Source organism: Eutrigla gurnardus, assembly GCF_963514095.1.
Source record: "Eutrigla gurnardus genome assembly, chromosome: 1".
NCBI classification, from domain to species: domain Eukaryota; kingdom Metazoa; phylum Chordata; class Actinopteri; order Perciformes; family Triglidae; genus Eutrigla; species Eutrigla gurnardus.
In genome coordinates this window covers 35,083,641-35,107,386 of record NC_139915.1, presented here as the reverse complement: position 1 = coordinate 35,107,386, position 23,746 = coordinate 35,083,641, and the positions used below count along the sequence as shown (strand labels likewise).

The 23,746-nt window shown below is 42.9% G+C and overlaps 2 protein-coding genes across 2 annotated transcripts in view; both read right to left on the bottom strand.

Moving 5' to 3' along the window:
* LOC311015324 (uncharacterized protein) overlaps positions 1 to 23,746 on the bottom strand; it is a gene marked incomplete at its 3' end in the record, with an annotated part of 558,532 nt that overhangs the window by 15,760 nt on the left and 519,026 nt on the right. The window contains exons 33-34 of the mRNA XM_084012477.1: positions 14,210 to 14,356; positions 11,750 to 11,896 (exon numbers count right to left, since the gene is read on the bottom strand). Coding sequence (XP_083868603.1) covers positions 11,750 to 11,896; positions 14,210 to 14,356 — 294 coding nt within the window. The remainder of the gene's footprint in view (positions 1 to 11,749; positions 11,897 to 14,209; positions 14,357 to 23,746) is intronic.
* Positions 1,142 to 9,847, bottom strand: LOC311010750 (stonustoxin subunit alpha-like; the record flags this gene model as incomplete). Its single annotated transcript, XM_084005355.1, has 5 exons — positions 1,142 to 4,345; positions 5,043 to 5,089; positions 6,213 to 6,420; positions 9,262 to 9,334; positions 9,794 to 9,847. The coding sequence occupies 5 exons, from the start codon at positions 9,845 to 9,847 to the stop codon at positions 3,810 to 3,812; spliced, it is 918 nt and encodes a 305-aa protein (XP_083861481.1). The 3' UTR covers positions 1,142 to 3,809.

Sequence of the window (23,746 nt, the reverse complement as noted above, 5' to 3'; positions counted from 1 at the left end):
GAGCCCTGCTATGGATATACTAATATAACTCTGTCTTTTATTTCACCTTGCTTTATTCTCATGTATTTATATTTTTCTTTGTCAGTATAGTCTCCGTCGCTTTTGTTGTTACCTTGACTGTTATCTTGTGTATGAAACAGCAGATGTGATGAATATGATTCTGTACATGATTTTGAATGAAACTTAAATAAAAACTACGTTTTAAAATTGATTTGGAAAATAATGATGATGAAGAAGTGACTCCAGCTATTCTCTGGGATGCACTAAAAGCGGTGATCAGGGGTCAAATAATAGCCATCTCCTCATATGAGAAGACAATTAGAGAAGAAAAAGTTAGAACATGAGAAGAGGACTTGAAGAGACGACAGAACCAACATGCAAAGTCTCCCCAAGATGACAACAAACATAAGATTATACAATGAAAAAAAGAAATAGATGAAATAAATACTCAGGAAATCCACAGAAAACTCCTTTTCACAAAGCAACAATACTATGAAGTCGGTGGGAAATCACTGAAACTTCTATCATAGAAGTTAAGAAAACAACAAGCGGATAGAACTAAACATAAAAGAAGAAATTCTGCAACAAAAGAAATAGAAACTTGTCCAGAGAAAGTTAAACAACGCTTTGAAAACTACTATCAAACATTCTATTCCCAACCAGACGAGCAACGCCAACCAGATGGATGCCTTCCTGGCCCAGATAAACCTCCCAAAGGTTACTGATGAACAAAATGACTAATTCATACCTAAATAACAAAAGAAGACATTCAATCAGCAATCAGGAGAATGAAAGGGGGGAAGTCTCCAGGGACAGACGGCTTTACCACAGAATGGTCCAAAACAATGCAAGATCAATTCATTCCAACATTATTAAACCCCCCCTCATGGAGGGAGGCAATGATTTCAATCCTACCTAAAGAGGGCAAAGACAGGCTGGAGTGTGGGAGTTATGGCCCTGTAAGTCTTCTAAATAAGGATTCTAAAGGATTCCCCTCCATTTGAACTAAAGAATAGAACATATACTAGCAGTATTAATACATGAGGACCAGACTGGCTTTGTCAGACACACACAGACCAAGATAATATCAGGAAAACACCACACATTATGAGACAAATCACACAAACTAGAGACACTGATATGAAGTTTGGATGCAGAGAAAGCCTTCCATTCAGTTTTTATAGAAAGGACTTTAAAACGTGGCTTTCATACAACTATAATCCACACGATTGCAGCATTATACAACAAAGCAACAGCTAGAATTCAAATCAACGGTGATTTAACCATTCATTCATTCTGGAAAGAGGAAGGAGACGAGGGTGCTGTGATGGCCGCTCCTCTTCGCCCTGTTTATAGAACCCAGAAGTCATTGATTAGGCAAAGATCAGATAGAAAGGGGGCAACAACGACATCTGGGGGCAAAAACTGGCCCTGTTTGCTGACCACTTATTGATACGTTTAATACAACTACACACACACTCCCAAAATGGATGAAATTATTAGAGGAATTTGGTTTCATTTCTGGTTCTAAAATTAATAACAAAACTCAAGTACTGACATTCAACTATGACCCCCCCACCCTCCATTAGGACCATGTCCAACTGGAAACGGGAGGCTGAGTCCATGAAATATTTAGGTGTCTCATTACCGAGGGACTTCTCAAGACTGTATGATATCAATGACGGCCCGTTCCATTCAAAGAGAAAGTCTGACATCCAAAGATGGAATGTTATTCCCTTTTTAAGTTGAAGCTCCCGGATAGAGTCAATCAGGATGAAGATTCTTCCTCGGATGTTAGACCTCTTCCAGTGTTTGCCAGTCAAAATACCATCTAAACACTTCTCAGAAAAACATTCCAGAAGGCCAATATGGACCAAATCACATGGACTTCCTGGAAGCATCTTTATCTGTCTTTGAATGACTAAGATTGGAATTCATGTATGTGATGGTAATTTGCCTTTCTAAAGAAAAAGATCATTTCAAAACAATAACATGGAAAACCATGCCAGATTGTGAAGACAAACTTTATTCTGTTCTTTTCTTCCTCTAAAATAAAACTTGCATCAAATGAAAATGTATGAACTCTATTTGAATTCCAATGAATAGTAATTTCTTGTTTTCATGTTCAACTATCCATCAGAGTAACATGAGAGAGAAAGGGAAGCATGCAGAAGAGTTGAGCAGAGGTGGAAGGGGATACATTGCAGATCTCATTCCAAACACTGAAGGATCTTCTGGATCAATACACGATCACAAACACTTCATTGACAAGTATGTTTTCACACACAAGGAATGTGACGTGGTGATTGGTGCAGAACAATACACACAGTCAGATAGTAGAATGACATCGTTACATCATTATGAAAACGGAACATTTACAATAGAATATGTGGAACTAATATAGAAGAACAGCTTCAATGATGTCAGCCATTCAAGGGTCTAGACCTCTGGGGGACCACAGTCTCTGGTTCCTCACATAGTCTGGTCTCTGGACTAATGTGAGCTACTATCTAGACCTCTGGGGGACCACAGTCTCTGGTTCCTCACATAGTCTGGTCTCTGGACTAATGTGAGCTAATCTCTAGACCTCTGGGGGACCACAGTCTCTGGTTCCTCACATAGTCTGGTCTCTGGACTAATGTGGTCAACTATCTAGACCTCTGGGGGACCACAGTCTCTGGTTCCTAACATAGTCTGGTCTCTGGACTAATGTGAGCTACTATCTAGACCTCTGGGGGACCACAGTCTCTGGTTCCTCACATAGTCTGGTCTCTGGACTAATGTGAGCTACTATCTAGACCTCTGGGGGACCACAGTCTCTGGTTCCTCACATAGTCTGGTCTCTGGACTAATGTGGTCAACTATCTAGACCTCTAGGGGGACCACAGACAGTATCTGGTTCCTCACATAGTCTGGTCTCTGGACTAATGTGGTCTACTATCTAGACCTCTGGGGGACCACAGTCTCTGGTTCCTCACATAGTCTGGTCTCTGGACTAATGTGGTCAACTATCTAGACCTCTAGGGGGACCACAGACAGTATCTGGTTCCTCACATAGTCTGGTCTCTGGACTAATGTGGTCTACTATCTAGACCTCTGGGGGACCACAGTCTCTGGTTCCTCACATAGTCTGGTCTCTGGACTAATGTGGTCTACTATCTAGACCTCTGGGGGACCACAGTCTCTGGTTCCTCACATAGTCTGCTCTCTGGACTAATGTGGTCTACTATCTAGACCTCTGGGGGACCACAGTCTCTGGTTCCTCACATAGTCTGGTCTGTGGACTAATGTGGTCTACTATCTAGACCTCTGGGGGACCACAGTCTCTGGTTCCTCACATAGTCTGGTCTGTGGACTAATGTGGTCTACTATCTAGACCTCTGGGGGACCACAGACAGTCTCTGGTTCCTCACATAGTCTGGTCTGTGGACTAATGTGGTCTACTATCTAGACCTCTGGGGGACACAGACCCAGGAGACAACATCTGGTTCCTGGCTGAGACTCTTTAGAGACACAGATTCTCATCTTTGAATTGACTCTGGATGGATTGTCTTTGTCTTCTGACACCATGTAGGGAGTTGATTTGATGATTTTATGTGTATACGTGCATATTTTTATCTGATCTGTTTATTTGATTCCTTTTATCTTTCTATTCTGTACTTTTTATTGTGTTTTATCTTGTGCAGCACTTTGGAAAACCTTGTGTTTGTTAAAATGGGATCTAAATAAAGTGGATTGGAATGGATTGGATATGTAATCACAGCGTGTGAAAAATGAGCTTCACGTTCGGTGTGAACACGACTTCAGCCCTAAAGACGACGCAGAGACACTGATGATGATCCAGACCAGACTCCAAACCCAGGATAAAGAGGTTCAGTGAATGTGGTGTTGAAGGTGTGGAGGTGGATCAGTTTGTCAGAGGAGACTTTGTAGAAGGTCAGAGTGCCAGCAGGACAGTCCAAGTACACTGCTACTACATCAGAGGAGGAGAAGAAGGAGGAGGAGGAGGGGATGTGTGTATGTCTGTTTTTGTGACTGACAGAGTAACCACCATCATAACAACCCAGACTCCAGGACTGATCATTCCCTCCAAACTCAGAGTCGTCTCCTCTCCTCTTGATTCCTCTGTAACTCACTGATATATAAACCCTTCCTCTCCACTGGACCTCCCAGTAACAGCGACCAGTCAGACCGTCTCTACACAGCAGCTGAGGACATGAGACAAATCTGTCTGGATGATCTGGATATGACTGGTCATCGTCCACACGTGTCACCTTCCTGTTGTTGTCGTCCAGTTTGAGGTTTCTGCTGACTGTGTTTGTGTCCAGTTCCAGTTCACAGACATCTGATGGAGAGAACAAACACAATGCAGCTAAAGGTTCATCTCTGTCTCCCACTAAACTACGTCCCCATACAACTCATCTCCACTCTCTATTACGTTTCCAGGGAAACAACGTGTTTTCTGGACCCAACGGTCAACGTTTGAAACCGTCTGAAAAAACCTTAACGAACAAAACAAAAACGCTACAAAACGACATCGTTGGTAGTAAAAATATCACAGTTGGGCCTAAAATGAGTAAAGATTGAAACCAGACCAAACTGTGGTCTGGTCTGTGGACTAATGTGAGCTACTATGGTAGAGCTCTGGGGGACCACAGACCCAGGAGACAACATCTGGGTCCTCCATTTAGGATTCAGGGACGTCAGGACGACAGGAGGACCATCTCAACGCTGAGACGCTTTAGAGACACAGAGTCTCAGGAACTTCTCTCTTCACTTCAAATATTTAAACTCACACAAACACCACAACAACGGGAATGTTGGGTATTTGCCTCCGTTGCCGTCCGGCAGGAATTGGCGTCCGTTTGCGTCTCTGCGTTGACTTTGTGTGTAATTGAAGGTGAAAATGTGGCGTTTGGTGTGAACACAACACGACATCTTTACAGCCACGAAGAAACAAACGCTACGTCCTGATTAGAATCGGATTTCAGTCATGAACACGTTCAAATCTGGAGCAGCTGAGTTACTGAAGACATACTCACACTTCATCAGACCAGGTCTCAGTCTCTGCTGTCCCCCATGGTCCACCCTGCAGGAAGACATGCAAACACCAGTAAACATGAAGCCCAGCTCCTCAGTCAGAGACTGTTGTCCATCTGTCCTCACCTGAGAGTCCAGTCTGATGTCTGTCCACCTGTCCTCACCTGAGAGTCCAGTCTGATGTCTGTCCATCTGTCCTCACCTGAGAGTCCAGTCTGATGTCTGTCCATCTGTCCTCACCTGAGAGTCCAGTCTGATGTCTGTCCATCTGTCCTCACCTGAGAGTCCAGTCTGATGTCTGTCCATCTGTCCTCACCTGAGAGTGTCCAGTCTGATATCTGTCCATCTGTCCTCAGCTGAGAGTCCAGTCTGATGTCTGTCCATCTGTCCTCACCTGAGAGTGTCCAGTCTGATGTCTGTCCATCTGTCCTCAGCTGAGAGTCCAGTCTGATGTCTGTCCATCTGTCCTCACCTGAGAGTCCAGTCTGATGTCTGTCCATCTGTCCTCACCTGAGAGTCCAGTCTGATGTCTGTCCATCTGTCCTCACCTGAGAGTGTCCAGTCTGATGTCTGTCCATCTGTCCTCACCTGAGAGTGTCCAGTCTGATATCTGTCCATCTGTCCTCAGCTGAGAGTCCAGTCTGATATCTGTCCATCTGTCCTCACCTGAGAGTACAGTCTGATGTCTGTCCATCTGTCCTCACCTGAGAGTGTCCAGTCTGATGTCTGTCCATCTGTCCTCAGCTGAGAGTCCAGTCTGATGTCTGTCCATCTGTCCTCACCTGAGAGTCCAGTCTGATGTCTGTCCATCTGTCCTCACCTGAGAGTCCAGTCTGATGTCTGTCCATCTGTCCTCACCTGAGAGTGTCCAGTCTGATGTCTGTCCATCTGTCCTCAGCTGAGAATCCAGTCTGATGTCTGTCCATCTGTCCTCACCTGAGAGTGTCCAGTCTGATATCTGTCCATCTGTCCTCACCTGAGAGTGTCCAGTCTGATGTCTGTCCATCTGTCCTCAGCTGAGAGTCCAGTCTGATATCTGTCCATCTGTCCTCACCTGAGAGAGTCCAGTCTGATGTCTGTCCATCTATCCTCACCTGAGAGTGTCCAGTCTGATGTCTGTCCATCTGTCCTCACCTGAGTGTCCAGTCTGATGTCTGTCCACCTGTCCTCACCTGAGAGTGTCCAGTCTCCAGTGTGGACCCTCCAGTCCAGCAGACAGCAGCTTGACTCCTGAGTCTCCTGGATGATTGTAGCTCAGGTCCAGCTGTCTCAGATAGGAGGGGTTGGAGTCCAGAGCTGAGGCCAGAGAAGAACAGCCGTCCTCTGTGATGAGACAACCTGACAGACTGAAGACACACACACTTCTGTCACTTCTGGGGACTTTTAAACTGAGAAAAAGTGATCATTCTCTGTTGTTGTGTTGATGTTGTACTGGGTGGGATAAGCGTGGCTGAGTGATGGACAGAGACGGATAGAGGAGGACGTGAAGTCAAGAAACAACAGTAGAACCAGTCTATGTGGTCTGTCTTCAGACCTGGTGTCCCAACAAAGATCTGGCTACTGATTTAAACCAACTAGCAAAGAAAACTGTAATTCAATAACATCTCAACTCTGTTTGTTGTCAGTTTTCATATTGAACTGGAGGAATTAAGTAACATTATTAATTAAATAACAAGTATTCTGAGAATAAAGTCAAATACAAAACTTGGAGTCTCAGAACATATCAGACATTCATGTGTTCAACTGCTCTTTTAGAGCCGCCATGTGAACTTTAGCAAAAGTGTCTTTTCAGGAATAAGAGCAAAGAAGTGAATATTTGGTGCATGTAAACGGATCATTGGAAGCTTCATAGGTAAACTTCTCAAAGTCCTTTAGTCTGACCTGAGAGTTTCCAGTCCACAGTGTGGACTCTTCAGACCAGCAGACAGCAGCTCCAGTCCTGAATCCTGCAGGTCGTTGTTACTCAGGTCCAGGTCTCTTAGACTGGAGGACTGGGAGCTGAGAACTGAGGACAGACCTTCACAGCTTCTCTCTGAGAGGTTACAGCCACTGAGTCTGAAGAGGAATCAGAAATGTAGAATAAAAAACAGAACAAGTCTGGCTTACTTCGGTGCTAATCCCCTTCACTTTAATTATCAGACGGCTGACGGCAAGACACGGAATGTTAGCTTGTGTCTGGTTGTAGCATTTATTCACCGACAAACATGCGGTACCCACAATACACTGCTGCACACTGTACCACGCTGTAATCTAACCAATGACTTCATACTCACCGTCTCACTCTCTCTCTCTTTATACTTCAACGTACAGAGAGCCAACAGTGTGAATGCATTAAAAAGATGAATGTGTTAAATCCACAAATGAATCATCCCGCGTTAACACGTTCATTTTGATGCCCAAATATTTAAACATCAAACTGCAGAGAAAAGAGTTTGGTTTCTTTAGTGATTTGTTCTTTTGCTGGAAGTCGTGAGCAGCAGAAACTGTTTCATCAGCCATGGAAACAGATTAGAAGAGGTGGGTGGCCAGACGCCCAGGGGTCCGTGAGCTTGGGAGTAAGGCCGGCCGCGGGGGCACTTAGTCCAAACATGACAACGTCCAGACGGGAACACCGGACATCTACTGCATAACCATCACATCTATCTATCTATCTATCTATCTATCTATCTATCTATCTATCTATCTATCTATCTATCTATCTATCTATCTATCTATCTATCTATCCATCCATCCATCCATCCATCCATCCATCCATCCATCCATCCATGAGTGAATGGAAACGTGAGCTGTATGTCCTGGTTGGCTTTGTCTTCAGCCCAGTCCAGAGTGAACTTCTGTGTTAACACTGTTTTCCCGATGCCAGCCACTCCCTTTGTCATCACTGTTCTGATTGGTTCATCCCTTCCAGGTGAGCCTTTAAAGATGTCTTCTTGTCTGATGGTTGTTTCTGGTCTGTCTGGTTTCCTGGATGCCGTTTCAATCTGTCTGACCTCATGTTGGTCATTGACCTCTGCAGTCCCTCCCTCTGTGACGTGGAGCTCCGTGTAGACCTGATTCAGGAGGGTTGGGTTTCCGGCTTTAGTGATGCCCTCAAACAAACACTGGAACTTCTTCTTGAGGTCAGACTTGAGTTTACGTTGGTACACTGCACCAGCGGTTCCTGGATAAACAACAAAGGAACCCAGTTAGTGGATCCTACAGACCCTTTTACAGTCTATGAACAAGCCATGTGTTAGAGCCATGTATCCCTGTAGTCCTCAGTATGAGTGACTTATTTAATGATTCAATCAGAACTATTGGAGACAATATCAATCAGGTGCAACATAAAATAAATAAAATACTTTTACAAGACAAACAGAACTGAAGGATATAACCCTTTGAAATGCAGCTGCAAAGCTCCACGAGTCAGTCACTACAACCAGTGGTGGCCTTAGGCTTTAGGGTCCCGTTTCAATACTATGTATGAGGCCCTATCCCATGAAACATTAATTACCCATATGTTTGCACCCATGCGTCTCTGATGCATTGAAACCTGAAAGGATGCAGCGGCCGCTACTTTCAAATTAAAAGCCCCCCGCTAAGAACCCAGTTCTAAACTCCGATAGGGTGCAATGTAACGCTCTTATTTTGAAGACACATTCGTTGTCTACATCGTTTCCTCCGCCGCAACAACTTCACTTGCAGAAGGATGCCAGAGAATTCACAGAGACGCTGGAGAAGTTTGTGATATTTTCATCCCGGATTTTTGAGATGAAGGAATTAAACACCTGTCCCAAATAAACGCCTCGTCTGTGAAGTGATTGAAACAAATGATTATTTGGTATTTTACGGTATGATAACTCCCGGCCCGGGGAGAGAGACACGCATCACAGTGCTCAGCTGCAGACACAGCAGAGAGGTGACGAGACGCGACGCATCATGACTGACAGGCATCAAGGCCACTCAGCGTTACCTGACCGCCCCGCCCCCAGATACTTCATTCACAAAAACAGGGCCTGTGGAAATGCAGGGAGGAGTCTCATACATTCACTTGCTCACCTGTCTTGCCAAATGCATTGCTTGTCTTTTTGTTGTTGAACAGATTGCAAAGTGGCACTTTTATTGTCTCTATTTTTGAACTTGATACAAGTTATGACACAGCTGCACTTTTATTGTCTCTGTTTTTGACCTTGCTGTTATTTCACGTTATTGCGTTAGAGTTTAGATCCAGCATGATGTTACTTGATAATCCGGAGGCGTGGAGCGAGCGGGCGTCGGTCGGACAGTCTGATAACTGCACAGGTCCTTCACTCAACTAAATACAGAGAAATGTCCCACACAGTAACATTACAGAACCAAACAACAGTAACGTAGTAACTCTAACTGTCTTTGACAACTTATATGAGGAAAAAAAATACCACAGCTGTACGTGGAGAAGCGTCCGTCCTCCCGCCTGTCCTGCCGACTCTTCCTCACATTTCTGCCTGAAAAACAGCGTCTGTCACCGGCAAAAAACCTTAACTCACCGAGTGTTTGTGATGGAAATGTATTTTCACCACAAACACAAACACCCGGTGAGTTCAAATCGACGGTTGTGGTGATCTGTTTTAAATAAATGTATTAATTTATTTTATTTTAAATAAATCACTGCGACTGTCAGCCCTCCCGACTTCAGGGAACTTTCCCCCAGCCTCCTTCCCGAGTGACAGAGTCAGACAGCGACCTGATGCCCATTATGGAATTATGTAGGCTACTTTAGCGAGAAAAACCTAACTTTGTCACTTTCCAGGATGTTTGACGCCAACGTCATCATCATGACGTGTACCATCGCGCCTCATTAGGAGCCTCACTTTCTGTGGGAATCACAGGTGATCGGTGGAGATGCTTCGCTCTGTGTGAATCACCATCTGTGGAGAATTGCCGAACCAGCGCTCCCGAGATAATGCAGAGACGCTGTTTAAAAAGGGCTAGCCTACAGTTTCACCACAAGTTTCATTTATTCACTCTTTTTGTTTCTTTTGATCGGCCATCCCATCATGTTTGGGGGCCCCCCAGGCCGCCTATGACTACAACACATCACAATACAGCATCATAGAAAGAGACGGGATGATGACGTGTTGAAAATAGTACCGTTGGGTTTTCTAAATATCCTGGTAGACCGTAACCTAACCATTTAGTTCCTACGAGCTGAAAGTCACCAGTTAACACGGTCACTGGGTGAAGTGAAACACCTGTTTCTCTGAAACGGTCGTGATCCTGTCTGAACTCTGTAGAACTTGAGTGTTGGAATATCGATTCTGACATCCGAACATTAACAAACATTGAAGTTGTGTGCAGCCTATTAAGAGTTTGGAAATATGAAGTTCTTCATATTGAATCCTTCTCTTCTTTCCACCATGTTAAATCTGTTAAAATCCTCTTACCCATCAGCACACAGGCAGCCAGCTCCTCCTGCTTCATTCTCCTCAGGAAGTCCACTGTGATCTTCTGAAACGCCTCTCTGCTCCTCCTCTGCTCTTCATCCTCACCGTCCAACAACTCCTCATCCTCACTCTCCAAGCATTCTGGGTAATCTGGACTCAGGACCTTCTGGATCTTCTTCAGCTCGTTCTTCACAAAAGTGCAGATGTTCTCCTCCAGCAGCTGGAACAGAAGGATAAACTGAACATGAACTCTAAAGAACCCAACATGGGGTTCATGTGTGGGTCTGAGCAGCATGGAGACCACTAGAACCAGTTCAGCATTGAATCTGTAGTGGATGTGGTTAATAGTGAAAGGTGAGCTTGTACATGTACTCACCATAAATATGGAGTCCAGGTGTGTTTGATGCTGCCGGGTAAACGGAACCTCTGAGATCTGCTGAACTCTGTGGAGAAAACCAAGTTCAAAGAGTCACTAAAGCACAGACTGGAGATCACAAGTGGACGTTGTCATGGCGACGTCACCCGTTGGTTTGTGGACTACGGTTTTGAAGCCTCGGGTTCTGAAGAACACAAGCGGCAGAGCGGCACCCTGAGCAGCAACCTTACTGGATCTGGATCCATGTGGATTCTGGTGTGAAGCTGCTAACAAAGTTAGCTTCATAATTCAAGGTCAACTTTACAGCCACGTGTTAAAGTCATCTTAGTAGCTAACCGTTGGCTTCTCAAACCTGCAGGAAACCTCATTCAGGTCTTGGTCCAGATGGTGTAGCTGGTGAACTGTACTTGATATGGCTGCTGTTGGTCCTTGTGTGAGTCTTTCTAACACAGACTTGACAGATTGTCTCTCTGGTTGCTGCTTGCTTGCCTTGAACTGTCTGTTAATGGATGATTAAAGTTAAAAAAATATCAAAGTTCCAACGTTGCCTTTGCTTCCCATGAAAACCTGAACCCTGGCCTGATCCAGGACCTGATACGTGTCTGTTTCTCCCTTCGTACCTGTTCCTGGACTTTGACCGGTTGCCTGTTCCTGATTCCTCTGGATTTCTTTACCTGTTTAGACCAAACCGGTCTCCCAACGCATCAAGTACCCAGTTTGGTCAGACCCACTTGGAGTCTGATGCTGATGCACCAGGTTTTCAAGTAGCTCCGATGTAAACCCAGCTTAGTTAAGCTGAGCTTAGTGTAGATCCACTTCTTTGGCATTAGCTGTGACGTTAGCCAAGTTGGCTTCTCTCTGACTCTTAACTTTTCTCTGGCTGGTCTAGACCTGATTTATCCTCCAAGGAGAGTCCAGGTTCAGTTCTTACCTTCCATCAGCAGCTTGTTCAGTTTTAAATGCAATAGGGCGACCCATAGACTGGTCACTCTTCATGGACACACAGCTGGGTCCAGGTCCAGGTCCAGGTCCAGGTCCAGGTCCAGGTCCACGGGAGTCTGGTCTCACTTGCTGCACCCTGAAACAATAATTACAATTTAAGATTCTCACTAGATAATCTTCATTAATCACAATATAATCCACAACACCCAGTTATCACAAAACATGATTATCCCAATACGATATGATCATGATACATAGGTCATGATATGGAGGTAAGACCCTCTTCCTATCTAGAACGTCACGAGTGATGCAAATAAACACAAATGATCCTGCTGTCAAACTAAGTAATGTGAGGTGAAAGTTGCATTGTGGGAGATGTTTGGCAGTTCAGACCTTCACATTATTCATTCATGCGTGTAAATTACAAACTACTCAGGTGGAAGATTGCACCAGCTGTTGTGAATTAATGTGTGTTTTTGTGGTTCAACAGACCAACAGAGAAAAGATCTGAATTTCCCAGTTAAACTTTCATTTCTATCATATCATCATATCATTTTCATAGTTTATGACTACATCCACAGGAACAACAAACCTTACAAACTAACAGAATACAGACGAGTGAGATCAGAGGAAGCTATCAATGCACTAAAAAAGGACTTAATGGCACAAAACTGGGACATAATATACCAAAAACAGACATTGATAGTGCTTATGAAACATTCATTACTATGTTTAAGTCACTATATGATAAAAAACTGTCCAATCAAAGAATATAACAGAAAAAAAAAAATGTAATACTAAATGTCCATGAAATACAACGGGATTACGAAATGCCGGAAAAAAAATACACTCTACAGAGATTTCCTAAGACAGAGAACTAAAGATTAAGAAAATAAATCTAAAAAGTACAAGAATAAGTTAACTTATATGGATCCTCGGTGGGGGGACGTTTCAAAGATGGAGCCTGCAGCAGCTCTGGGTCGATTCCTCTCCCTTCTCCCTTGCATGCTGACCCATTGCTTTGACATTGACACCCTCGTTGCTTGTTCTCGTTGCCTTTCGTTCGTACCGGTGTAAACTGATGGAGGTGGCAGAGTTTCTGGACCACAGTGTATTTGTTATTTTGCAGTCAGTCCAGTTTTAGTAGTGGTGAGTAGCCTTAAGCCTTAGGGAGTGAGGTAAGACAACCTGTATTTGGTTTCCTTTTATTTTGGATAGGAAAGCTAGTTTTACCACCCAGCTGTTTTGTTTGTTGTTTTAGGTATTGTCACCCTGAAGCCTCTCTTGTTTGGGTGAATAAATCCCCTTTATTTTGGACTGCATCCGTTCTGGTTTTGTGTGGTTTATTCTGGGAGTGGGAAAAGAGAGGGGTCACATGTGTTATGTCCTGGCAACCCCTAGGCCAGGCGTAACAAGTATACTTAATAGTATTATCAGAAATGGCGCGGGGAAGACAAACTACCCTAAATATTTTATTGAAGGACAAAGAAAATTATAATATGGAGGATGTAGCTAACAGCGTTAATCATTTTTTTGTAAATGTTGGACCAGACCTGCCTAAACAAATCCCAGATCCAGGGACATCTGGAGAAATGTATGAGAATTTATTGGAGATAAATCCCTGCTCTATGTTTCTTAAGGCAGTAGATGAAAAAAGAACTTTTGGACATTGTTAAAACATGTAAAAACAAGATGTCCACTGATTTAAACGACATTGACATGTCGTTAGTTACAGTTTTTCTCAGTGGCTTGAGTGCTTTTCTCACATCACTATTAGCATTTGCACAGCAGTTAGTGCATTTCTCAAAACAATTAGTGCAAACTGCAAAACCTAGTGGATAACCTGCAAAATCACGTCACTTGCTCAAAATGGATAGTCCATTCCTCAAAAGCAAGTATTCATGGCAATGAAACTGCCAGTGTCATCAAAATGAAAGTTTTGACACCATCGTTTATGAACAAGATAGTCAAATGGCTTTGTCATGTTTTCATTATGACATGTTATTCTCTCAGTGTTTTCCAATGCAAAGGTCAGAACTCGGTGACGCTACCTGAAAATGCTCAAGACAGCACTAGACACTACTTGTACAGCCAGTTGAAAACTACAGTAAAGCCTCGGTTATGCTTCCGCGTAGTGATCACGCAACGGCCACGCAGTTGCTTGGAGACCGTGATGGTTCTGCGTGGGGTTTACGTGTCGAAATGCAATTCAATGCCACACCAGTAGAGTCGCTATGTTTTTGTAAAGACTGACCGACCGACCGAGACTCTTGTTTGTTCAAGTAGCTCCGATGTAAACCCAGCTTAGTTTAGCTGAGCTTAGTCTAGATCCACTTCTTTGGCATTAGCTGTGACGTTAGCCAAGTTAGCTTCTCTCTGACTCTTAACTTTTCTCTGGCTGGTCTAGACCTGATTTATCCTCCAAGGAGAGTCCAGGTTCAGTTCTTACCTTCCATCAGCAGCTTGTTCAGTTTTAAATGCAATAGGGCGACCCATAGACCAGTCACTCTTCATGGACACACAGCTGGGTCCCGGTCCAGGTCCAGGTCCAGGTCCAGGTCCAGGTCCAGGGGAGTCTGGTCTCTGCTCCTGCATCCTGATACAATACATTTAGATTTCAGATTCTCACTAGTTAAGCTTCATGAATCCGATAGAGAGAGCGAGAGAACAGAACATTGTCTACCAGCATGAGACCAAGGAGTTAACTGGGCTAGTTGGCAGGCTAATGTTGCTAGCTATAGAGCTAGCTGAGTATGTGCTAGTTATCTAGACAATCAGTGTCTAGACCGGGACCGACTGTATTTGCCATGAAGCCCTGTCTGACATCTGCAGGTAGTTTCTCCTTCCTGGTTTGATTAAGGAAGTCCCTGAATGCACCTTTCCCCGTTTAGAGAGCTTCCATGACTGTCCCAGATGACCCAAAGCATGCTGTCCCACATTAGCATCAGATTTGAGAAAGTGGGACGACTAGAGACCAACAAACCAAAACACATTCCAACAACTCGATGCATATTTTGTTGCTTGAATGAATCACAAACATGATTTGATGATTATTTATGACTGATTTATATCCTCAACATTCATTTAGTCAGAATCCTATACGTCACTGACAGCTTCTGATTGACATTAGCCCTGCCCCTTTTCTGTGACCCCGCCCCCTTGAAGCTGCGTCATTTCAGTCTAAACCTAGTAACCGTCCTGATGACTAGATTTAGTTGGAACAGGAAATAAAGGGACTGGAGATCAGGCGTGTCCCACATGAGCCCAGTTTTCTAGATGTGAGTCAAAAGCACAAACGGCTGGTGAACTCGATAACTTCCCAGCTATGCAGCCGACGGAGTAAACAAGCAAACAAGAACCAGGACAAGAAGAGCTCGTCTTCCTTCCTAAATCACATTTCACCAGAGATGGAAGGAACAAAGTACAAATACGTGGTCACTGGACTTAAGGAGACTTTTCAGGTATCTGTACTTTACTTGAGTATTTATGTTTCTGACAACTTTGTACTTTTCCTCCCGACATGTTCAAACTCATATTTGTACTTTCTACCAGTGTTTCCCCTCGATGTTTTATAGCAGTGGTGCTCTGAGTTGGTAACCTAGCAACGCTGAGGGGGGGGGGGGGGGGGGGGGGGGTTAAGACATAACAACCAACAGAGTCAAGACATCTTGATTTAACCTGATTTATTCAAACAAGTAGCTGAAGCCAGATCTATTTGCACAAACTACACTCTGCAGCTGAGCATTTCATTTTTCTTGGCTTTTCAAAATAAAGCTCCAAGGCTCTTTTGTAGTTAAATTGGGGTATGGGGGGGCATTTATGCTGATCCACATACAAGTGGCCAAATGGTCTCCTTGTAACTTGTTCCTCAGATCCGTCTTCACCTCAAAGTAAAAAGCAAATAAAACAGTATTTGTGGTAAATGTAAGAAAGATCATTGCTGTCAACATTCCCCAACTGTGTGCATCCATGAAAGCACATGGAGGACCTTGGAACTCTCCACTTACCAGGCACCCTTTGCATCACATCTTTGCCCCAAATGGTCCAAATAAAGGTGTGGTTTCTCAGCTTTACTCATTCTTCCGGACAGCTTCCTATAAAGAGCTGTCTATTGTACGAGCTTGGGCTGGTGACTTTAAACAACATGTGGGTGAGATTAAGCCTGACTGGAAGAGGATATGGTCCTGGATTGTTGTTGCCTCGAGGAACCCGGATCACCAACTGATCCATTTCAACTACGTTCATAGGACGTCTCTAACTCCAAGAAAGGCTTATCTCATGAAACCACTGTCATCCCCAAACTGCACTCTGTGCACAGAAAGCCTCACAGCTTCTTTCATGCACATGTACTGGGAATGCAATGACGTAAAAACATGTTGGGTGAGGTTTGTGTTCCTCTATCTGATGTACTGGGTGTAACTGTGCCATGCTCTCCTGCTCTGCTGCTCCTGAATGATACAACCTCATTCAAATTAACAGGTATAAATACACGTATTCTTTTATCAGGCATCACAGCAGCCAAAAAGATGCTCCCTTACGCTGGAAACCCCCTCACACAGTAACTAAAATACAGTGGATTAACACATAGATATCATTAGCGTGGAGCTATCAGTGGTGAGAGTGCATGGTGCTACAGCTGTCACCATCTCGGCATGGGAATCCATTTCAGGAACAATTAAGGAACTGTTGTAAGTGCTATCCTATCCTATTTATTTTGGATTTTTTCTCTGGAAACTTGAATTTGCTTCCCCTGCATATAGTATTTATTTGGTGGAAATGCTTTCAAGCATTTCCAACCTATGTTATCCTAATCTTTATTTTTCTTTTTGGTGGAAATGCTTTCAAGCATTTCCAACCTATGTTATCCTAATCTTTATTTTTCTTATTTTTCTTCTTCCGTACGTTTTTTGGTCGCCTCTAGCTTCTGTATACTTTCAGCTACAAAAACCATTCAGCTATCAAAATGTTCAGCTTTTTCAGCTCTTTCCGGGATATCTTCAACATTTTTTCAGCCTTTCATACTTTTTCATATATTCAGCCTTTTCCATATTTTTTTTTCAATGCATTCCTATGGAGATCAGCCTAAAAACCTCTTTAACATGCTCCTCTTTGAAAAGCATGGCAGTCTGCATACTTCCACCTACAGACGTCATTCAAATTTTAAAACATTCACAAAACCTTCAGCTATTCAGCTATTACTTTTCATTGTGATATCTATTACAGTTTTTAAATTATCAGTGTTTAAATATGATGCTGTTTTCAGACTTTTTTTGAGTTTTCAATGGGTGTGTATTGCGCGGAACCTTCTGGGCTAGAGTGCGTGACATCAACAGTTAGAGTGTGAGGGCTTCTCAGAGTTTTTTCCTTTCCAAACTCCTCCCGGCCACGATCTTCACTCTACAGACGTGATATTTTCCAATTTTGTAGACAAACTTGTCCTGTCTCTCACAATGTGCTCAAAATCTCTGTGAGTTTTACAGAATTTGAACTAGCAACCTCTAAGCGCGGCCAAGTCAGGTTTTCTCGTCATCCGCTCCAATGTTAATTTAGAAGCAGATTTTCAAAGAAACCTGATATGAACAGCATTTCTAACTCGCCCTAGCGTCCACATTTCTGACACTAGGAAAAAATAAAAGTCATCAGTGTCTTCAGCCGAGTCTTGTGGCGCTAACGGTGCGAAAATTTTGGTGATAGGAGTTTCGGTGTGAGCGTGGCATGCTTTTGTTCGGACCCATGCGCAGAGGGGGAATTGAGCGATAGAGAGAAGCAGAGAGACGCTCCAAAGCAGTCATACACACGCAGCAAGGGCCGTTGCCATGGTGACAGCACTGTGTGGCACTGATCTTCATAACTGACAGCAGGTGTGCTCTGATTGGAGGACAGGAATGTACTAAAACTACATTAGTAGTGGGATATGTAGTTTTTTTAGTCAAACCTCTTCAGCTCAGCCATACTTTCACCTAGAAACTCCATTTAAACTTTAAAATGGAGTACTCGGTAGTACTTGAGTGACAGCTGAGTTCAGTGACCTGTACCTAGTAGTTCTCAGTACTTGAGTCTCAGTAGTACTCGGTAGTACTCGGTAGTACTCGGTAGTGCTCGGCAGTACTTGAGTGACAGCTGAGTTCAGTGACATGTATTGGCTAACAGACACACACAGACACACACACACACAAACAGATAGAAAGACAGACAGACAGAGAGAGAGAGAAAGCGGGACAGACACAGAAAGAGATAGGGACAGACAGAGACAGAGGGACAGACACAGAGACAGAGGGACAGACAGAGAGACAGAGAGAGAGAGGGACAGACACAGAAAGAGATAGGGACAGACACAGAGACAGAGGGACAGACAGAGAGCGTGATGGACAGATAGATGACATATGACATCATGACATATGACATCGTCAGCGTGATGGACAGATAGAGAGAGGGGGGGACTGACAGACAGAGTGACAGACAGACAGAGAGTGAGTGAGACAGAGAGAGACACACAGAGAGAGAGAGACAGACAGAGAGTGAGACATTAGAGAGAAAGAGAGAGAGAGAGAGAGAGGGACAGACATTCAGCTTTTTCATACTTTTCACATATTCAGCTTTTTGAATATTCTCTTCAGCTATTCAGCTTTTTCATACTTTTCACATATTCAGCTTTTTGAATATTCTCTACAGCTATTCAGCTTTTTAAAACTTTTTGCATATTCAACTTTTTGAATATTCCCCTCAGCTATTCAGCTTTTTCAAACTTTTCAAATATTCAGCTTTTTTTAATATTCTCTTCAAATATTCAGCTTTTTCATACTTTTGCACATATTCAGCTTTTTTAATATTCTCCTCAACTATTCAGCTTTTTCATACTTTTGCACATATTCAGCTTTTTTTATATTCTCTTCAAATATTCAGCTTTTTTAATATTTTCTTCCAATATTCAGCTTTTTTAATATTTTCTTCAAATATTCTGCTTTTTTTTCAATGTTGCTTCAGCATTAAAGCATTTCCACGTATTTCCGCAGGAAATGCATTTTCTAGTTGGTGGAAATGCTTTCAAGCATTTCCAACCTATGTTATCCTAATCTTTATTTTTCTTTTTCTTCTTCCGTACGTTTTTTGGTCGCCTCTAGCTTCTGCATACTTTCAGCTACAAAAACCATTCAGCTATCAAAATGTTCAGCTTTTTCAGCTTTTTCCGGGACATCTTCAACATTTTTTCAGCCTTTCATACTTTTTAATATATTCAGCCTTTTCCATATTTTTTTTTCAATGCATTCCTATGGAGATCAGCCTAAAAACCTCTTTAACATGCTCCTCTTTGAAAAGCATGGCAGTCTGCATACTTCCACCTACAGACGTCATTCAAATTTTAAAACATTCACAAAACCTTCAGCTATTCAGCTATTACTTTTCATTGTGATATCTATTACAGTTTTTAAATTATCAGTGTTTAAATATGATGCTGTTTTCAGACTTTTTTTGAGTTTTCAATGGGTGTGTATTGCGCGGAACCTTCTGGGCTAGAGTGCGTGACATCATCAGTTAGAGTGTGAGGGCTTCTCAGAGTTTTTTCCTTTCCAAACTCCTCCCGGCCACGATCTTCACTCTACAGACGTGATATTTTCCAATTTTGTAGACAAACTTGTCCCGTCTCTCACAATGTGCTCAAAATCTCTGTGAGTTTTACAGAATTTGAACTAGCAACCTCTAAGCGCGGCCAAGTCAGGTTTTCTCGTCATCCGCTCCAATGTTAATTTAGAAGCAGATTTTCAAAGAAACCTGATATGAACAGCATTTCTAACTCGCCCTAGCGTCCACATTTCTGACACTAGGAAAAAATAAAAGTCATCAGTGTCTTCAGCCGAGTCTTGTGGCGCTAACGGTCCGAAAATTTTGGCGATAGGAGTTTCGGTGTGAGCGTGGCATGCTTTTGTTCGGACCCATGCGCAGAGGGGGAATTGAGCGATAGAGAGAAGCAGAGAGACGCTCCAAAGCAGTCATACACACGCAGCAAGGGCCGTTGCCATGGTGACAGCACTGTGTGGCACTGATCTTCATAACTGACAGCAGGTGTGCTCTGATTGGAGGACAGGAATGTACTAAAACTACATTAGTAGTGGGATATGTAGTTTTTTTAGTCAAACCTCTTCAGCTCAGCCATACTTTCACCTAGAAACTCCATTTAAACTTTAAAATGGAGTACTCGGTAGTACTTGAGTGACAGCTGAGTTCAGTGACCTGTACCTAGTAGTTCTCAGTACTTGAGTCTCAGTAGTACTCGGTAGTACTCGGTAGTACTTGAGTGACAGCTGAGTTCAGTGACATGTATTGCTTAACAGTTGAGTGCGAAGCACTCAACTGTTTTACAATACATTGTACCTAGTAGTTCTCAGTACTTGAGACTCAGTAGTACTCGGTAGTACTTGGTAGTACTCGGTAGTACTCGGTAGTACTTGAGTGACAGCTGAGTTCAGTGACCTGTACAGGGAAACAGTTGAGTGCGAAGCACTCAACTGTTTGACAATACATTGTACCTAGTAGTTCTCAGTACTTGAGACTCAGTAGTACTCGGTAGTACTTGGTAGTACTCGGTAGTACTTGAGTGACAGCTGAGTTCAATGACATGTACTGGGAAACAGTTGAGTGCGAAGCACTCAACTGTTTGACAATACATTGTACCTAGTAGTTCTCAGTACTTGAGACTCAGTAGTACTCGGTAGTACTTGGTAGTACTCGGTAGTACTCGCTAGTACTCGCTAGTACTCGGTAGTACTTGAGTGACAGCTGAGTTCAGGGCATATTTTCACCTAGAAACTCCATTTAAACTTTAAAATGGAGAGACGAGTGGTGTGCTCTGATTGGTGGACAGGAATGTACTAAGAACTACATTTAGTAGTGGGAAATGTAGTTTTTTTAGTCAAACGTCTTCAGCTCGACCATACTTTCACCTAGAAACTCCATTTTAACTTTAAAATGGAGACACGAGTGGTGTGCTCTGATTGGTGGACAGGAATGTACTAAGAACTACATTTAGTAGTGGGAAATGTAGTTTTTTTAGTCAAACGTCTTCTTCTCGTCCATACTTTCACCTAGAAACTCCATTTAAGCTTTAAAATGGAGACACGAGTGGTGTGCTCTGATTGGTGGACAGGAATGTACTAAAAACTACATTTAGTAATGGGAAATGTAGTTTTTTTAGTCAAACGTCTTCTGCTCGGTCATACTTTCACCTAGAAACTCCATTTAAACTTTAAAATGGAGACACGAGTGGTGTGATGAGCTGTGATGAGTGGCTGGTGAGATCAGCCTAAAAACCTCTTTAACATGCTCCTCTTTGAATAGCATGGCAATCTGCATACTTTCAAACTTTTTGCATATTCAGCTTTTTCAATATTCTCTTCAAATATTCAGCTTTTTCAAACTTTTTGCATATTCAGCTTTTTCAATATTCTCTTCAAATATTCAGCTTTTTCATACTTTTGCACATATTTAGCTTTTTCAATATTCTCTTCAAATATTCAGCTTTTTCATACTTTTGCACATATTTAGCTTTTTTAAATCTCTTATCAATAGGAGTTTCGGTGTGAGTGTGGGAAGCTTTTGTTTGGAGGGTGCGTCGAGCCAAAATTCTGACAGGATTTACAGTCACACAGACAGAGGGTGTGGCTTTGATCTTGAGAAGCGCAGCAGGTGCGCACTGATTGGTGGACAGGAGCAGTCAGTAGGGGTGGAGTGCTTAGCTATTTTTTTTTAACTCTCTGTCTAATAACAATGACTGTCAATAATAAAGTTTGAATGTCGGCCATTTTATCCTTCTCTGACAGAAGACAGACAGACAGACAGACACACACACACACACACACAGACACACACACACACACACACACACACACACACACACAGATAGAAAGACAGACAGACAGAGAGAGAGAGAAAGCGGGACAGACACAGAAAGAGATAGGGACAGACAGAGACAGAGGGACAGACACAGAGACAGAGGGACAGACAGAGAGAGAGAGAGGGACAGACACAGAAAGAGATAGGGACAGACACAGAGACAGAGGGACAGACAGAGAGATAGAGCGAGAGAGGGACAGACAGAGAGCGTGATGGACAGATAGATGACATATGACATCATGACATATGACATCGTCAGCGTGATGGACAGATAGAGAGAGGGGGGGACTGACAGACAGAGAGACAGACAGACAGAGAGTGAGTGAGACAGAGAGAGACACACAGAGAGAGAGAGACAGACAGAGAGTGAGACATGAGAGAGAAAGAGAGAGAGAGAGAGAGAGGGACAGACATTCAGCTTTTTCATACTTTTCACATATTCAGCTTTTTGAATATTCTCTTCAGCTATTCAGCTTTTTCATACTTTTCACATATTCAGCTTTTTGAATATTCTCTTCAACTATTCAGCTTTTTCAAACTTTTGCACATATTCAGCTTTTTTGAATATTCTCTTGAAATATTCAGCTTTTTTAATATTTTCTTCAAATACTCAGCTTTTTTAATATTTTCTTCAAATATTCAGCTTTTTTTTCAGTGTTGCTTCAGCATTAAAGCATTTCCACGTATTTCCGCAGGAAATGCATTTTCTAGTTGGTGGAAATGCTTTCAAGCATTTCCAACCTATGTTATCCTAATCTTTATTTTTCTTTTTCTTCTTCCGTACGTTTTTTGGTCGCCTCTAGCTTCTGCATACTTTCAGCTACAAAAACCATTCAGCTATCAAAATGTTCAGCTTTTTCAGCTCTTTCCGGGATATCTTCAACATTTTTTCAGCCTTTCATACTTTTTCATATATTCAGCCTTTTCCATATTTTTTTTTCAATGCATTCCTATGGAGATCAGCCTAAAAACCTCTTTAACATGCTCCTCTTTGAAAAGCATGGCAGTCTGCATACTTCCACCTACAGACGTCATTCAAATTTTAAAACATTCACAAAACCTTCAGCTATTCAGCTATTACTTTTCATTGTGATATCTATTACAGTTTTTAAATTATCAGTGTTTAAATATGATGCTGTTTTCAGACTTTTTTTGAGTTTTCAATGGGTGTGTATTGCGCGGAACCTTCTGGGCTAGAGTGCGTGACATCATCAGTTAGAGTGTGAGGGCTTCTCAGAGTTTTTTCCTTTCCAAACTCCTCCCGGCCACGATCTTCACTCTACAGACGTGATATTTTCCAATTTTGTAGACAAACTTGTCCCGTCTCTCACAATGTGCTCAAAATCTCTGTGAGTTTTACAGAATTTGAACTAGCAACCTCTAAGCGCGGCCAAGTCAGGTTTTCTCGTCATCCGCTCCAATGTTAATTTAGAAGCAGATTTTCAAAGAAACCTGATATGAACAGCATTTCTAACTCGCCCTAGCGTCCACATTTCTGACACTAGGAAAAAATAAAAGTCATCAGTGTCTTCAGCCGAGTCTTGTGGCGCTAACGGTCCGAAAATTTTGGCGATAGGAGTTTCGGTGTGAGCGTGGCATGCTTTTGTTCGGACCCATGCGCAGAGGGGGAATTGAGCGATAGAGAGAAGCAGAGAGACGCTCCAAAGCAGTCATACACACGCAGCAAGGGCCGTTGCCATGGTGACAGCACTGTGTGGCACTGATCTTCATAACTGACAGCAGGTGTGCTCTGATTGGAGGACAGGAATGTACTAAAACTACATTAGTAGTGGGATATGTAGTTTTTTTAGTCAAACCTCTTCAGCTCAGCCATACTTTCACCTAGAAACTCCATTTAAACTTTAAAATGGAGTACTCGGTAGTACTTGAGTGACAGCTGAGTTCAGTGACCTGTACCTAGTAGTTCTCAGTACTTGAGTCTCAGTAGTACTCGGTAGTACTCGGTAGTACTCGGTAGTGCTCGGCAGTACTTGAGTGACAGCTGAGTTCAGTGACATGTATTGGCTAACAGACACACACAGACACACACACACACACAAACAGATAGAAAGACAGACAGACAGAGAGAGAGAGAAAG